Raw genomic sequence first — 17,167 nt, forward strand, 5'->3', positions numbered from 1 at the left:
ATGAAAATGCAAATTACGCAAATAACTAAGACCGCTTTAAGGCCTGAAGTGACATCCTCAAGCGAGGTGTCCCCTTTACTACCCAGTCATTTATTAGACTTCGAAGAGTCGAATGATGCCAGCCTTTTGGTGATGTACATAGTCCTTCACAGCTCCAGGTGAAATACAAACAAGAAGATTCTGACAATGAGGACAAAGAGCAATGCTATCAATCATTCTATGCCCCTCCTAGGCAGAATTTTGAACACTATGAATACCACCCTCAGCCTAGAGCAGATGAAAGGCAGATGTATATTTCTCTAGTTCAAGATCTACAGGTCCTGCTGCAGGATTATAAGAGATTTCCAGAACGTTCACAGGAGACGCCACTCACACCATCCCAGCCTGCTTCTCCTGCCTCGCCAAGGAATATCCCGCCATCAACGCCCACGATGACACCTGGTTTTAATATTACAGCACCTCTGAGGGCGAACCACTCGTCCACAGAGGATGAGAGGAAGGAAGGCAAGATCCCCTACCCTCAATATCCACAAGACAAATTGAATGATTATCTTGTCCCTACTCAGTCTCCTCCACCTCCTCATCCTTCATACTTTCCCCAGAGGACATCGTGTGTTTTCAAGATCTGATGGACCGGGCAGCCGCACAATTCCATCTTCCAACTTCTGTTAAGCCAACAGACTGCTTGCTCATGATTTTAAAGAGCAAGCCAGAAAGTCTGTCAGAGCCATCCCCATTATAGACTATATCTGGGATAGAGGGGATAAAGATTATGAAAAACAAGGCTATGGTAGCACCAGTACCACCTCGCCTGGACAAAAAATACAAAGCTAAGGAGGATTCCCCTGCTTGCCTCACCAATCATCCAAAGCTGGATTCAGTTATCTCACAAGAAATGCAAAGGTGCTCAAAAAACCTTTGGATCCCATCTCTGCACCCCAGACTAGAAAGGCAGGCACTTGGCCAATGTAGGGAAGAGATTCTCCTTCATGTCTGCCATCACTGTTGAAGCAGCCAACCCACTAGCGATCCTGGGGCTATATGACCATCAAATGTTGTTAGATGTCTGCTCAATTTGATCCCTGAAGACAGGAAGGCAGGGCGCCAACGTGTACCACAAGGGCGGCTTCTCCCCATGGGTCCCCACTATGCCAGGAAGGCCCGTCAGGCCACCTCCAAGCATCCAGAGAGCAGGTCTGCTCCAAATGAATAGTTGCGGCTGCAGTCCTGCTCTAGTCCCTTCAGCAGCACAGGGGACCCTCGTGTCCGACCCATGATCACAAAGGCAATAGAAGCAGACAGGTGCTGGAGCTGGATTAGTAACAGGATGGTCCTAGGACCCGAAATAATGACAGATTAGGCCAGGTACAGACGGCGCTCAGGGAAAGAAGTCTTCCTCAGCCGCCATCTTGGCCGCACCCAACTACTTTGTCAGCATTAGCCTTAAAAAAGACCTTCTCTAACATTAGTGCATACATCTCACTAACACTTCTGAGGGAAGTGATCACAACTAGAAGTGCTACGTTTCAGGCTAAAAATTGTAGAGCACAAGAATGAAGGTGTTCAAAAGGGGGGTCTCATGAGTCTAGTGAGGACTTCATTGAGGTTCCACGGCATAACCCTCTTAAGTACTTCAATGAAAGCTTTAATAAATGGAATTCTGAACAGACAGGACTGTTCCCGATTATGCAAGTATGTAAAGTGAATGGATGTGTAAGTTAGTCCTGAGTGTTGCAAGTGACGCAGGTAGCAAACAGTGTTCTGCACCGTTGTCTTTACTTGGTCAATGTGTTTGGGTAGACAGTAGTGGACGAAACTCTTCCACTTTGTGGCAGAGCATTACCGAGCAGCGGGGCAGCGAACATACCAAAAGATGACCATACACTTGGGGGCAAATTGAGGTAACCAAACTCAAGAACTTCAGGAACAAAATTGCTAGGTTGAGCTGCTGTGGGTTGGGATAACTAAGCGTGCCCAGGTGTTGCCGGAGAAGGTCCGGCCTTCTGGAGACCTTATAATGTGGGAACTACAGACAACTCGAGGAGGACTGTAAACCAAGCTTGCCTTCCCAACTGGGGGGCCACTGGGGAGAGGGAGGTTTGCCAAAGCTTCCGGATCACATATGTAAAGAGTGGAAGAGGAGGAAAATCGTAGGCAAATATCCCCGACCAGTTCATCCACAGTGCATAGGCCATAGAGTGAGTGTGGAAACCTGGAAGCAAAGTGGGGAAATTTGGCGTTTGACAGTTGCGAACAGATATCGGTTGGGACACCCCTAATCCCGAAAATAGGGAAGCCGGACTTTTGGGTAGAGTTCCTATTCTTGGACTTATTGCTGCATGCTGCTGAGCAGGTCTGCAAAATCATAGCTCACTCAGCTATGCGGTGAACTTTGTAGTGAATCGTGCAGCGCCATAGGTCCTGCACGATAGCCAACTGCTGGGAACCGTGCGTGCCTCGGTTTCTGTAGATAGTACATTGCAAAACGTTTGTGTTTTGATAAGGACTGTTTTGTGGTGAATGTGGCAGAAAAAACGCCTTGCCAGCCAATTGTACTGCCAACAACTCCAGATAGTTTGAGTGAAAGATCTGCTAGAGGGGAGCCCAGAAACACTGAATAGTGATGTCCTGTAGATGTGTCCCTCCAGCCTGTGAGAGTGGAGTTTGTAGTGAATGTCACTTGGGGAAAAGCCTGCCCCACAACAAATTGATGCTGTTCCACCACTCAGTAAGCAATAGGTGCTTGCCTTTATCAACACTAGATCTTCCCATAAACCCTCTGGTGACCGCTGTGCTGCGAGGCACTCTTGGAGCATACACAATTGGGTGTAGGGCACCATGGCAATCTGAAAGCCAACCTGCAGAGTAGGAGCATCACTGTGCATAGTTAGCTGATGATCTGTAAGAAAAGGAAGAAGCAGGGACTGAAAGGCTTGAACTCTAGCACTGCTGGGGTGAGCTTTCCCCGTAATTGAATTCAGAACACCCCTAGGAAGGCTTGTATCTGTAATGGCTGAAGGTGGGATTTGCCCAAGTTGGTGGTGAAGACCAGATCATGAAGGAGCTCCAAGGTGATCTGCATGCAAGCTAGACAATAGATCTTGCCTTCACTCTTTATGAGTTAGTCATCAAGGTACAGAAAGACATGGACGCTGCCCATGGGCGCTGTGGTAATATTAAAGGACAGAACTTATCATTGAAAACGCTGTCCAGTTAGTATGAATCTGAGGTAGTGGTGTTGTGCGGGGAAGATTGGGATGTGGAAATAGGTGTTGTTCAAGTCTAGAGCGGTCATAAAGGTGCCTTACTCCAGCAGTGGCATGATGTCCTAGAGCAGGATTACGTGGAAATGCTCTGACAGGATGTAGATGTTGAGGGGTCAGAGACTAAAATAGGCCTCAGCGACCAGTCTGAGATTACGAAGCACATGAAGAACACCCCTTTGCTGCGTTGTTGAAGTGGCACTGGCTGTATGTCTCCCTTTAATAAGAGCATCCACCTCCTTTTGAAGGAACTGTGGTGGGGCAGTGAGCTTCAGGCAGTAACCGTGTTTTACAATGGCCAGGACCTACTGGTCTGAGGTGATGTTTTGCCATTGTGGGAGGAACCCCTGCAAACGTCCCCCGACAGGTGTTTTGTGATCGGGAGGGAGAGGGAGTCACTGTGGAAGGGGTGATGGGCCACTCCACCCCTACCCCACCTTTGGTATTGTTTCCCTTATATGCCCCCATGGAGTATCCTGGGAGGCTTGGGGCCTGCTGATGCCACTGAAAGGAGGAGAAAGCCACTAGGGAGGTACCTTTCTCGCTACCACAAAAGTGTGCAGTGGAACAAGGCCATGGGGACTGGAGAGATTTCATCGCTTTGGCTACATCAGTGCAGTCCTTTATTTTATCCAGCATCTGATGAACCTGTGGGCGAAGAGGTGTTCTTCATCAAACATCATTTTGATCATATGCTGTTGGACTTAAGGCTTAAAGCCAGAGATAGGTAGCCAAGAAAGCCTGTGTATGAGAATGCTGCAATTTATATCCCTGGCGGCAGTGTCAGCCACATCGAGGACACATCTAGTGAAAGGTTTGGCAATGGAATGCTCTTCAGACACAATCTTCAGTGTTCGTTTATCCATTTCGTCCCCTCGGGCATGGTCATACCTCTCCAAAAGCCCAACAAAACTGGCAAGACGACAAGGAGCTGCAGATTGCGAGGCACCTCTTTTCCCTGCCGCGTCAACCTTTTTACTTTCCTTGTCTGGTGGTGGGGCACCCCCAATGCCTCGAGCAGTAACCTGTTTGCGGGTGGCATGCACCACCAAGAATGGTGGGAGCTGGTCTCTAATGTAGGGTGGAGTCAGATGGTGAGGGCTTAAATTGTTTGTCGACCAACAGGGTGGCAACTAGGGCCTTGACTGGGTGGCATGCTGCATGTGGAAGAGCATTTCCATCAAGAAATCCTCTTCTTCTGCAATGCAAATGACCTCATGATATGAGGTGGTATCGTCAGGAGGGCAAGGTTTGGCAGGGTATAGGTCAGGGTTGTTGGCAAGTGGGACAACCCCATAAACATCGCAGGGGTCACCCTGGGGTTCCTGGTCATACGAAACATCATGGGGATCCAAGGGTTGAGGGCTTCGCCCCTGGAAGATGAATGCCTAGACCCCTGTGGCAAAGAGGATGTGAGACCCTGTGATTGGGGAGGGGGAGGCAGTGATGGTGGAGGAGCAAGAGATAGAAGAGAATGCCTTAGGGTAGCAGGCTGGTGCCCCTATCTTTGTTTTTTCTGCTTTGGAGGCTGTGGGGGTACCAACGCCAGTTGCTCCTCTAAAGAGCTACCTCTTGCAAGCAAGAGTCTGCTGCACTTTTGGCGGGGAAAAAATAGCCGTCGCTGCTGATAGTCCAACTCCTCCTGAAAGTGGTGTAAGTTGGGAGTCGGGCAGTGGATATGTCCCTGGGTGCAGAGGTCAGTTTTGGCTTTGAGGTCGTTTGATGTCAGTGTTTTGGTTCCAAGGAGGCCTTCGAGCAAAGTAACCAGAGGGCACCGATGGAGCCGTCAACGTGTAGGCAGGGTCTTATGTGCCAGAGTTGAAGGCAGAGTAGTCTCCGAAGCCTAGGACAGTGCCAGCCATGGCTAGTAGGCAGTGGCAGGCAGAAGGTTGTGCCCCCAGATGCTGGCTCGATGCCTAGCCCCAAGAGGGGCAGTGATTGCTTTGGTGTTTACTGGTACTCACAGCAGTCCTCTTCTGACACTGGGCTGTGGTCGGCTGCAGTCTGGGATCTCAAAGTCAGACGGTGATTCTGTTTCCAGGCTGAAGGTCGAAGCCTGTTTGGTGTAGACGATTCCCTACGCTTCAACATCTCCCCCAAAGATGTTGGGGGCATCATAGTCACGATGTTGCTCCACGGCATGCAGAGCGAGTCAATGGTCATGATTATTTCAAATAGGTTTTTTTTACCGGAACACGAGGCAAGCAGAGCATGAGGCCTCATTATGCTCTGGGGACAGAGGTTGCAGAGCACGTGTTGATCTGTCCACAAGAACTTTGAATGGCACTGTGGACAGTATCAAAAAGGGGTCTTTTCCAACATGTGGTTAACACACTAAAGGGTGAGGCCCTGTGCAGGGCATCAATGCGGATCGGATGGAGGGACCACGATGTTGAGAAGAAACATAGGTGCACCAAAGGATTGTTCAAAGACTACCAGGGACAGAGAATTTGGTAAGCCAAGTCGACGACCCTCACGTGGCATCAACCTAGAGCCCCAGCAAAGCATGCCCCACCCAACTGGCCGAAGAAAACAATTGTGATGGAGTAGATGCCCATTCGCATTACTAGCTTAGGGAGGAGTCAGTAAACCTTGTGACTTGAGAGGCTTCTTCAAAGAAAAACAAGTTGTACACGTTCGAGTCCACACTAGATGGCAGAGCATGTGTGTATATATAGCTAAACAAGTCAAACATTTTTTTTTTCTGATGTTGGTCAATTGAAACGCTTGACAGCAAAACATGGTCCCACATGAGCCCAATAAAAGGAGTACGCAGAGGGCACACTAAGGGAAACAAGCATTGGTAATACATTGGTTTCACCTATGTAATGAACAAAGAGCTATTTTCATCGATCGTCTGGGAGGAGGAAAGAGCTCCCTGACAGAACAAGAGAGTGAAGCAGATGTGGCGCATTAACCAGAGCTGCTGACTCGAGAGCTGGGGATCCCGGATCGAGTCATGGAGGAGAAGCGCAACATCCTGTGATTCTATGCAAATCACAATCTTCCCAGGTGATAAATTGGTATATAAATATGCTGAAAGCGTAAAAAGGTGAAACTTTATGAAAATATAGTTCCACCAACGTGGGTGTTAACAGAATTTCGTCAGTGGGAAACTGGTGAGAAGCAGATGAGGAACAAGCATTGGTAAGTGCAGGAAAATATGCTACAGCCAATAGAAATGGAGGAAAGGTAAGTGGAGCGCACAGGAACCAATGAGAACCAAGGAAAGAGAGGAGGCGGGATGCAAGTCTCTTAAGTTTACATTAAAACATTAGATTTCTCAAGTACAGAGCAAGCGATACTTATAAAGAGGGGATCTATAACTATGCACTTTAATGGTTACATTGTTTTAGGGACTTATTTTTATATTAAAAAAGGGACTATGCATTTGTAGGACTATCAGGTTGAATGAGTGTGAAAGGCAATTACAAAGGCGTTGGCATGAGTAGTGTAGCTTGAATGCGAAAAGATTAGAAAATGATGAATAAATAGGTATTTTTTTATATAGATCAATCTGTATCATATGTTTGATACAGATTGGTCTATATATAATGTATTATTTCAATTGTTTGACTTAACAGATTTGAAGAAATATAAATAAGGACATAATGTATCAGTTTTTGGTACCTCCCTGCGCAAATTATTAGTTATTAATAATTATTTTTTTAAAGAAATATAGGTCAGGAAGGCTATTACACATTTGTTGTGCTTGTATAACCCCTTTCCTGTGACCTGTTCATTTATCAGCACGAATACTCCTTATTTATGTTATAATTCCACATCCTGTAACACAACAACCAGAATCTCCATTTCCAATCAAGGGACAGGTGCCAAACCTAGGATGAATTAGCATGCAGCATAGCCCTTTGATTAGAATTCAGACAGAATTATTATATGCGTAACTCAACGAATAAGGCCCGCCACCAAACCATGCAACGTGACCAGTAACAATTCTTTGCATATGAATTCATGGATCAGACAGTACACAGTTTTCGAACTGGGCCAGAAAACAAACCCAAAACATGCCTATGTTTTTTCTAAGGGCAGGCCTATGTTATGTTCCAATCCCATGTTGTGCCGGGAGGCCATGCTATGAGAAGAATGCGGCGTGGGGGCAGAAGGAAAGACAATGGGACAAAGGAATACGTTGCAAATCATTAATGCTACTGCACCTGCTTCATGGCACACCTGTCTCCTACACCAATGTGCTGGAAGCACCATGAACTGATGTTGCTTTGAAGCAAAAACAACAATTGATGGACAGAATGCAGAACAATGTCATACAATCACCCCAGTACAGAGATCTGAGCCTAAAACCATCGTTTTTTTGCACTCCACACCACCCACAGTGGGATGGGTATGCTCAAACCTGAGTCCCATGCTCTCCACACTACTGGAGTCAAGCTATCCTGGCTGAAGACGGCTGATAGCCAGAAACCGGTCCTAGGATGCTTGATTCCGGTCCAGGAAAGACATGGCTTGGCAGTTCGGGCTGGACTGTTCCCATGAGGCACAGTTTCAAGGCTGATTTTCATATGGCCATGTCTGAACTGGGGTGGTGTGGAGTGCAAAAAAACGATGGATTTAGGCCCAGATTTCTGTACTGGGGTGAATGTATGACATTGTTCTGCATTCTGTCCATCAACTGTTTTTGCATTTGTCACCCGAGTGGGATGGGTATGCTCAGACGTGAGTTCCATGCTCTCCACACCACTGGAGTCAAGCTATCCTGGCTGAAGAGGGCTGATACCCAGAAACCGGTCCTAGGATGCTTGATTCCGGTCTGGGAAAGACATGGCTTGGCAGTTCGGTCTGGACTGTTCCCATGAAGCACAGGGTCAAGGCTGATTTGCATATGGCCATATCTGAACTGGGGTGGAGTGCAAAAATGCGATGGATTTAGACCCAGATCTCTGTACTGAGGAGAATGTATGACATTGTTTTGCATTCTGTCCATCAACTGTTTTTGCAGTTGCTTTGAAGCAGCTGCCTCTTTTGCTAAGATGCTACTTCCTACTCTGAACAATTATGTTTCATTTCTTTAGACCGTATTAAATATTACAGACTTCAGTAAAGAAAAACGCACACAGTATTAGACTTTTAATATCAAATCAGGACATTTTGCAGGAGAAAATTACAAAAAAAGCACCAAAAAGTTTCATAAAATCATCAGGTTTTTAAAGTTCAGCGATCCAACCTCATAAGTGTCAAAGTTTTTTAAAGGTTGGAAATTTGATGCAGATACCTTTCGAACCCAAAGGGGTTTCTTGAGAAGGCCTCTGTAAAAAAGATATTTTGGTATAAAGGGCTCAAGAAAACCAGGCAATATGAATCTTGCGCTTTCTCAAAGTCTTTAAGATGTCCCAGCAGCACAGTCTCTTTAGGGAGAGAATGATGTGGCAAACACCGCTTCTTCCTCATGGCTCATTCCCATTGACAGTTCTCTGCTGGTCCAGCCGGCCTTTCCGTAGCATCTCCATCTGCTTGGCCCTGAGCCACCTCTCTCGCGACAGCGTGGTCTGACCTGCACTCAGGGACAGCAGCCTAGGCAAAAACAGCAGTTCAATTAACCGACAGTCCTTTCGCAATGATGAATCCTACCCTCACTACAGGACTTTTGCAAATACAACAGCTCTATCCCTCTTGTAGCACTCCTGGTACGAAACCTTACAAATACCTTGCACTTTGAGTCCATGGCAAAAAAACTCATACCAGTGTTAGTCTCAAGTTAGTTCAATTCAGTCCCAGCATCCTACAAGTCATTGCACAGAGAGTGCCTTTGCACTGCAAATGACCAATTGTCTTTGGATATGTTTTGTAAATCTACTAAACAGTCAACAGGAAGTGATCTTTTGCAGTTCGGGTCAGTTAAGAAGTCTTAATGTCTATTTCAAGTGATGGGTTACTACAGGAGGCTGGCTTTTAAAATGAAACTATCAAACTTACACCAAGTGTACAATTGAGAGGGTTCAATATGTGCATATTATTCAAGAAAAAAAGATAGCTCATTTTTTAGCCTTACTGCAGAACTTGCTTAAAAAAACAAATTTTTACAATAATATGGCCAACACAGTCTCACTTCTGACACTTTAAGATCAGAGTGCAGTGCTTAGGACCAAGAACCCATTCTCACTAAAGTTAAAGTATTTTATTCAAAAGTGACTCGACTGTCCCATGCCTTCAGTCTCCACTTTTTAGCCGACCTAGAACTCACATTATCATGAACCAGTAATAGGTGGAGGATAGATTACACCCGACTGTCATCTGCATTGTTCAAAGAGGTACCACACCAGAACTATAGCATTCAAATGTGTGAATTTAGAGCAACGCCAGATCACCCCCCTATGGAACTCAAGCACATCCCTGCCACATGTGTAGACTTCTTAACTTACCTGGCAACAACCAGCATTCTGTGGAGGTCATCAGCTGTGATACTCTGGGGGTCGTATTTTCGCATTTCTACGAAATCATCCTCCACAGCCTGCAACGAGACCAACAATATAATAAATGACTCCGGATAGCGATGAAACAAAATTACAGAGTGGTGTGGGGTGCAACACTTGGCTCAAACTGTATAAACAAAAGGCTTTTGTGTCTTGGTACAATCAACTTCTACTACTGTTTCTGAAATATACATCCAAGTATTGACCAAATGAGGGGACACACAGTCTACAGTGCAGTGTGCCCTGGTCTCAGACCAGCCATGTGGTGAAACTTTGTTAAAGTTTATGAATCATATTTGACATCTTGCTGCTTTAACAGACCGTGTAGAGGAATCCATAGGCCCATTTTAAGCCCTACTCACCTTAGTCACCTCATCCGATATGTTGTAATCCATCAACCGCAATAAGCTGACATACATGCGGAACGTATTCAGCGTGGACGGCAGCACAGCTGCCAGAAGACTGACCATGTACTCTTCCATGTTGGGTGGGATAATCTGTGGCTGGAGATGCACCTGGCAGTCAGACTTTAAAAGGGAAAAATGCTTATTAATATTAAAATAAACATCGCTCTTTAATGACAAGTGTTCGTGACCACGCACCCTACCAAGCAGAATACATTCACTTCGGTGGCACACAATGGAACTTCGAGCACTCTGTCCAGTCTAAGCTGGTACCATTTGATGGGTGACTGGCCAGCTGTAGGAATGAACCACCCTTGAGGAAAGATCTGCATGGCACTCTCTCTACTGTATTCACAAGACTTCCACATGAGCGCCGTAAAGCTGCTCTTACAATACAAGTAATTAGCTCCTTCACACCACATTAGTAGCAGCTGTGAGCTGAACAAATTCTACAGAACATTACATTTTCAATTTATTTCCTTCTTCTTATGCTCTCCCTAGCTACAGATGTACATTTCAGACCCGTCCTTTGCCTCTAGCTCAAAGGCCATTCAAGATTAGACAAGAAAATATCAAACTAATTTCCACAACAGACATTCCAAGCCTTAAAAGTCAGCTTTCTCTAACTTGCAGAAATGTGCTTGTAAACGTGTTACATTTAATAAGTTCTTGCCACCTGGAGTACAGAACCATAAACACTGCCAACAATGTTGTCCTTTTCACCCCACATTCCCAGTCTGCGAAAACACTGGCTTACCGGCAGTAGAGATTTGCCCTCAGACGTGATCAGCACATTCACATTACTCTGGAATTCCATCGGGTGGAAGCTGAAGTCATAGTCCACTTTTTGCCACGTGATGAGGTTTCCCAGTGCTGTCAAGTTGTGCACCCCTAGAAAAAGAACAGATGTATTAACGTCAGTCACCAGGACAAATTTCAACCTAAAAGGATGACACAAAGTAGTAAAGAGCTTGGTGACCCTTTGTCCGCTTTTAAGATAAACTCTTGCAGCTTCAACCCTCCACAGAATGTCACCAACAAAGGCAGCTCCAAACACCCTCTACTAATGAGAAAACCAGCTGTATACTTTCACGGACCATGGAACCTGCACGTCTTCCAACATTCTAATAACATGTTTATGTGGATTGGCCGAGAGCCCAATATTTCCATTTCTGTCTATGGCCAAGAATGCAAATGCTACTTACCAGTATGCATCTGTTCTTGGCATGTAGGGCTGCTGACATTCATATCTGTGCATAGATCGCCGCCTAGTGTTGGGTCCGGATGATTGCACATTGTTGTCCTGAAGAGTCTTCGAAGTATCACGAGATAGGTGGCTCCTCCCCTGGACTACAGTGCGCATGGGCATCGCCTCCATCCCCAGATTGTTTTTAGCCATTGGCAGAGATGGAGTGAAGTACGTGAGTGATGACCATGCTATGAGTATATATATATATATGAATGAATACTGCAGCTGCTACAGGCGCCGGGGAGGAGGGTGGGCGATATGAATGTCAGCAGCCCTACATGCCAAGAACAGATGCATACTGGTAAGTAGCATTTGCAGTTCGAGGCATGTGGGCTGCTGAATTCATATCTGTGCATAGAATACATAGCAGTCCCTCCATTAGCGGCGGCCGCCCGTGCCAGCTGCAGCAGTCTGAAAAAGTGTTTTGAGAACAGCCTGCCCAACAGCTGCCTGCTGTTTGGAATGCACGTCTACACAGTAGTGTTTAGTGAAAGTATGTGTGGTAGACCATGTGGCTGCACTACAGATATCTTCCAAGGGAATGTTACCTAGGAAAGCCATAGAGGCCCCCAACTTTCTGGTGGAATGGGCCCTCGGTGGGATAGTGAGAGTGCGCTTAGCTTTAGCATAACAGATCTGAATGCATTTCACGATCCACCTAGCGATCCCAGCTTTGGAGATAGCGTTTCCCTTGTGGTGTGTGGCAAAAGCAACAAAAAGCTGCTTGGTTTTGCGAAAATCTTTTGTCCTGTCTACATAGTACATCAAAGCTCTCTTAACGTCAAGGGTGTGGAGCATCCGCTCCGCCAGTGTCTCTGGGTTTTGGAAAAACACCGGCAACTCAATTGTCTGGTTAATGTGGAATTGAGATACAACCTTGGGTAAGAATTTAGGGTTAGTGCGGAGCACAACCCTGTTAGCATGTACTTGGAAGAAAGGTTCTTGGATGGTGAGCGCCTGCAACTCGCTAACCCTCCGTAGCGATGTAATTGCTACTAAGAACACCACCTTCCAAGTCAGAAACTGAAGCTCACAAGAGTGCAGTGGCTCGAAGGGAGGACCCATCAGCCTTGTAAGAACCACCATTCCGGAGCTGGTGGGGTCCTTGGTGGAATGACTCTTTGGAGTCCTTCCAGAAAGGCCTTGATAGCAGGGACTTTAAAGAGTGACAGGTGTTGCCTATTCTGGAGGTATGCTGCCATAGCAGACAGATGAATGCGGATGGAAGAGTACGCCAAATTGCATTGATACAGGTGGAACAGGTAACAAATGATGTTTTGAATGGAGGCATCTAGCGGGTCAATATCGTGGTTAACACAGTAGATGACAAACCTCTTCCATTTAGCCGCATAACAAGCTCTAGTAGTGGGCTTCCTTGCCTCCCGAATGATGTTCATGCAATCGGGAGGTAGATTGAGGTAGCCAAACTCTAGGACTTCAGGAGCCAGATCGCCAGGTTGAGCTGTTGCGGATCTGGGTGCTGAATGTCGCCATGGCTCTGCGTCAGAAGGCTGGGAGTGAGATGAAGCCTTTGATGCGGTACCACGGAGAGTTCCAGAAACGTGGTGTACCACGGCTGGCGCGCCCACGTTGGAGAAACCAGGATGAGAGTCATCGAGTGCTGCCTGAGCTTGCGTGCCACCAGCGGTATCAGAGGTGCTGGGGAAAAAGCGTACGCAAATCTGCCTGACCAGTTCATCCACATCGCATTGCCCTGCGATTGCGGGTGTGGGAACCTGGCGGCGAAGCTTTGGCATTTTGCGTTCTCCTTTGTGGCGAACAGGTCTATCTCTGGATGACCCCACTTTTGAAAGTACGGTTGGAGTACTGATGGATGTATCTCCCACTCGTGCATTTGGTGGCTGTGCCTGCTGAGCAGGTCCGCCATCTGGTTGTCCTTGCCCGGGAGATGCTCTGCCATGAGGAAGATGTTCCTCTGAATGGCCCACTTCCACATGCTCTGAGCCAGATGAGACAGCTGTGGAGAGTGTGTGCCTCCCTGCTTCTGAATGTAGTACATGGCCGTCATGTTGTCCGTCCAGATCAACACGACTTTGTTGCACAGATGTACTTTGAACGCCTTTAAGGCCATGAAGATTGCCATCAGTTCCAACACATTGATGTGCATCTTTCTTTGCTGTAGTGTCCATAGTCCCTGCACAGTGTAATGGAGTACATGCGCTCCCCATCCCTGGAGAGAGGCGTCCGTCGTCAGGATAATCTGTGGGACAGGCTCTTGGAATGGTCGGCCCTTGCAAAGGTTTTGTGGATTCCACCAATGCAGAGAGTTGTATGCCCGACCGCTCACCAACACTAGGTCTGTCAGTTGTCCATGAGCCTGAGTCCACTGACGTGCTAGGCACTCCTGAAGCGGACGCATATGTAGTATCGCGTGTGGGACAATGGAGATGCAGGAGGCCATCATGCCTATCAACTGCATGAACACCTTCGCTGGAAGAGAGTGTTGGGGTCTGAATCGTTGGATCAGCGCCTGGATACTGGCGATTCTCACTGAATTTGGTTGCGCAGTGGCTGCCAGAGTGTTGATTGTCGCGCCCAGATACTGTCGCACGTGGGCGGGCTGGAGATGGGACTTTGGGTAGTTCAGAGAGAATCCCAGATCGTGCAGGAGATGAATGGTGCGTGACACGTGGTCTACGCACTGCTGTTCTGTCTTTGCTTGAATGAGCCAGTCGTCCAAGTAGGGGTAGACGTGGACGTTCTGGCGACAGAGATGCGCCGCCACAGTCGCTAGGCACTTTGTAAATACCCTTGGCGCCGTGGTGACCCCGAACGGCAGGACCCTGAACTGGTAATGCTGGTCTTGAATCGTGAATCTGAGATACTTCCTGTGGGAAGGACGCAGGGGGATATGAAAATATGCATCTTTCAGATCCAGCGTAGCCAGGAAGTCCCCCTGCTGAAGCAGAGGGAGCACTTGCTGTAACGTGAGCATATGGAAATGCTCCGAGAGAATGTACCAGTTGAGGGGCCTGAGGTCCAGGATGGGCCTGAGGGATCCGTCCTTTTTGGGGATTAGTAAATACAGGGAGTAAACCCCTGTTCCCCTTTCCTGCAATGGAACGAGCTCTATCGCCCCTTTTTGCAGCATGACTAGAACTTCCTGCTGCAACAAGGTCAAGTGCTCGCCGGACATAGGACGGCTTCTTGGGGGTATGTTTGGTGGAATGGAAGTGAGTTCCAGATAGTAACCGTACTGGATAAGAGACTTGACCCACCTGTCCGTGGTGATAGATTTCCACGCTGGCAGGAACTGCTGGAGTCTCCCCCCGACCGGTGTTGTATGGTCAGGGGGCAGTGACAAGGCGTCACTGCTTGTTGGCGGTGGTGGACCTGGAGCTGTTGTTTCCACGTCTCCTGCCCTTGACATTATTGCCTCTGTAGCCACCTCTACCCTTGTTGTTGTACGAGGTTTGGGTGTTACTCTTGTAATACTGTGTGGACTGCGATGCCTGACCCCTTGAGGTGCCTCTGGAATTTGAGCGGCGAAAGGAACCACTCCGAAACTGCTGATTTTGGAGGGCCCCCATTGATTTGGCAGTTTCCTTATCTTTTTTCATCTTTTCCAGCGTCGCATCCACCTCAGGGCCAAACAAGTGGTCAGGATTAACTGTTTGATTCAGTATTGTTGTTTGAATATCGGGTTTGAACCCTGAAATTCTCAGCCAAGCATGCCGTCTAAGCAACACACTGGTGTTGATCGCCCTGGAGGCTGTATCTGCCACATCCAGCGCACATTTAATGGATGCATTCGTGATGAGCTTTCCTTCCTGAATCAGCATTTCCCCTGCCTCCTTGTACTGGTCAGGCAAGTGTTGCAGTAGTGATTCTAAGGTGTCATAATGAGCCCTATCATAGCGTGCAAGTAGGGCCTGTGTGTTAGAGATTCTCCAAATATTCGCTGCCTGTGCAGCGATTCGTTTCCCTGAGGCCTCGAAGATCTGGGACTCCTTGTCTGGGGGAGGAGCGTCACCAGTGGCCTGCGAGTTCGCCCTCTTCCTAGCGTTGGATACAACCAGCGAGTCCAGTGGCAAGTGTCCCTTGATGTATGTTGGATCCGAGGGCGCTGCCTTATATTTCTTGTCAATGCGAGGGTTGACGACACGCGCCCGGGTGGGCTCCTTGAAGACCTCCGTTGCGTGTTTGAGCACCCCCTTAAGCATTGGCAGCGTTTTGACCGACTTTTCAGTCACAGAGAAAGTGTCAAATAAAAAGTCCACATCCACTGGGTCCGAGTGCAGCTCAACATCATGGTTAGCCGCAGCTCTTTCGATCAGAGCGTTGAAGGCTGCTGAGTCCTCTGTCGGTGACGTCTTGGCCGCAAAAAGCTGCGTGTCCTGGCCCGACTGCGGGTCCTCCGGGTCGCCTCCGGCCGACCACGGTACGTGTTCCTCCTCCGGATCCGAGTACGCCGAATAGCCGTACTCGGCGTCCTCCTCGTCCGCATCGCCTGCGGCGGAATGCGTCGGCGAGTGTCCTAGGGCTTGTGGAGACACAGGTTCCATCAGGGCCGAAGAGTCCGCAGAGTCCCTCTTATTTTTGAGAGGGATCCGAAAATGTTCCAACACCGGCTCAGTGGTGATTTTCCTCTTGAGGAGAGACAGTTTCCCAGTATTTGCGTCGATGATAACCTCTCGACGTTCCTCGTCAGCAAGTGGCTGGAGCCGAAGCTTTGACACCACCAAGGTAGCCTTCGGCGTCAATACCTCCTTCGAGGGGCCTCCAGGTTTCGGCGCGAAAAGCCTTTGGCGTCGACTTTGGCGGCAGGGTAAAACGGATAGGCGTTTGCTCCTTCGCCGGCTTCGGCGTGAGCTTAGGCGCTACAGTGTCATTGTCCTTCCGTATCCGCTGCAGGGATTCCGCTACCTTCTTTGTGATGGCAGGAGAAGGCCTGACCGGCTCGAGCGATCCTCCCGCGTCGAGAGTCGGAGCGATGACAGGCACCTTTTTCGGGGCCGACACCTCATGCGCCTTGTTCGCAAGGGCCGGCGCCGGCCGATCCCTGTGCGCGTCGTCGGCATGTCGCTTCTTCGGAGCCGTCTTCGGGTCCCCGACCCCTTTCGGCGCCGACGCAGCCGCGTCGGTCGACTTCGCCTTCGGCGCCGACCCCGAGGGCTTCGGCTCGGCCATCTTGGCGTGGCTCTTCAAGTCGGCCATCTTGACTTTTTTGGAAGTGGACGCCTCCAGAACCTTCTGCCCCAGCGCAACTTTCACTTTCGTTTTCGCATCCGAGGGTGCGTGGCCAGATGGCTTCACTTTCGTTTTCTTCAACGGGAGTGGTGCCTCAGAAATGTCCGTGACCGGGCCCGGAGGCGGGGACGTAGGACTTATAAGTAGATCTTGGGTAAGGCCCGAAGGCGATCCCTCGACCTGGGCCGTATAAAGGGGATTGACCCCTAAGTCTGGTTGGGGAGGCTCCTCCTCCGAGCTATCCCCTACGGTGGCAATAGCCCGGTCGTCGTCCCCTACCTCGTCGGCGACTTCGTCAAAGTCCTCATCACCCGCGTCGTAGGCATCCCCTTCGGACGCGGGACCAGATTCCGAACCTTGAACGTCTTCCTCGTCACCGACAGATTCTTGGAATATGTCGTCTGGTGGGGGCGCCGCGGTAGCCGAGAACTTAGCCTGGAGCCGACTGGCCCGACGAATCTTCAGAGTTTTCTTGCACCGGAATTTCGAACACGCCATGCAGCTGTCTTCGTCATGGTCCGGTGACAAGCAGGTATTGCACACGGGGTGCACGTCGAGGTGTGAATATTTGGAGTTACACACCGGGCATTTCTT

General features: G+C 48.6%; 1 protein-coding gene across 2 annotated transcripts in view; it reads right to left on the reverse strand.

Moving 5' to 3' along the window:
* Positions 1 to 8,351: 8,351 nt before the first annotated feature.
* The window catches only part of MCMBP (minichromosome maintenance complex binding protein), a 208,545-nt gene continuing 199,729 nt past the window's right edge, over positions 8,352 to 17,167 (reverse strand). For both annotated transcript variants that reach the window (XM_086948988.1, XM_086948987.1), the window contains exons 13-16: positions 10,871 to 11,004; positions 10,072 to 10,236; positions 9,659 to 9,747; positions 8,352 to 8,810 (exon numbers count right to left, since the gene is read on the reverse strand). In XM_086948988.1, the coding sequence (XP_086805114.1) occupies positions 8,684 to 8,810; positions 9,659 to 9,747; positions 10,072 to 10,236; positions 10,871 to 11,004 (515 nt within the window). In that variant the 3' untranslated portion in view covers positions 8,352 to 8,683. The remainder of the gene's footprint in view (positions 8,811 to 9,658; positions 9,748 to 10,071; positions 10,237 to 10,870; positions 11,005 to 17,167) is intronic.

This window comes from Lissotriton vulgaris, unplaced genomic scaffold (genome assembly GCF_964263255.1).
Source record: "Lissotriton vulgaris unplaced genomic scaffold, aLisVul1.2 SCAFFOLD_750, whole genome shotgun sequence".
NCBI classification, from domain to species: Eukaryota; Metazoa; Chordata; class Amphibia; order Caudata; family Salamandridae; genus Lissotriton; species Lissotriton vulgaris.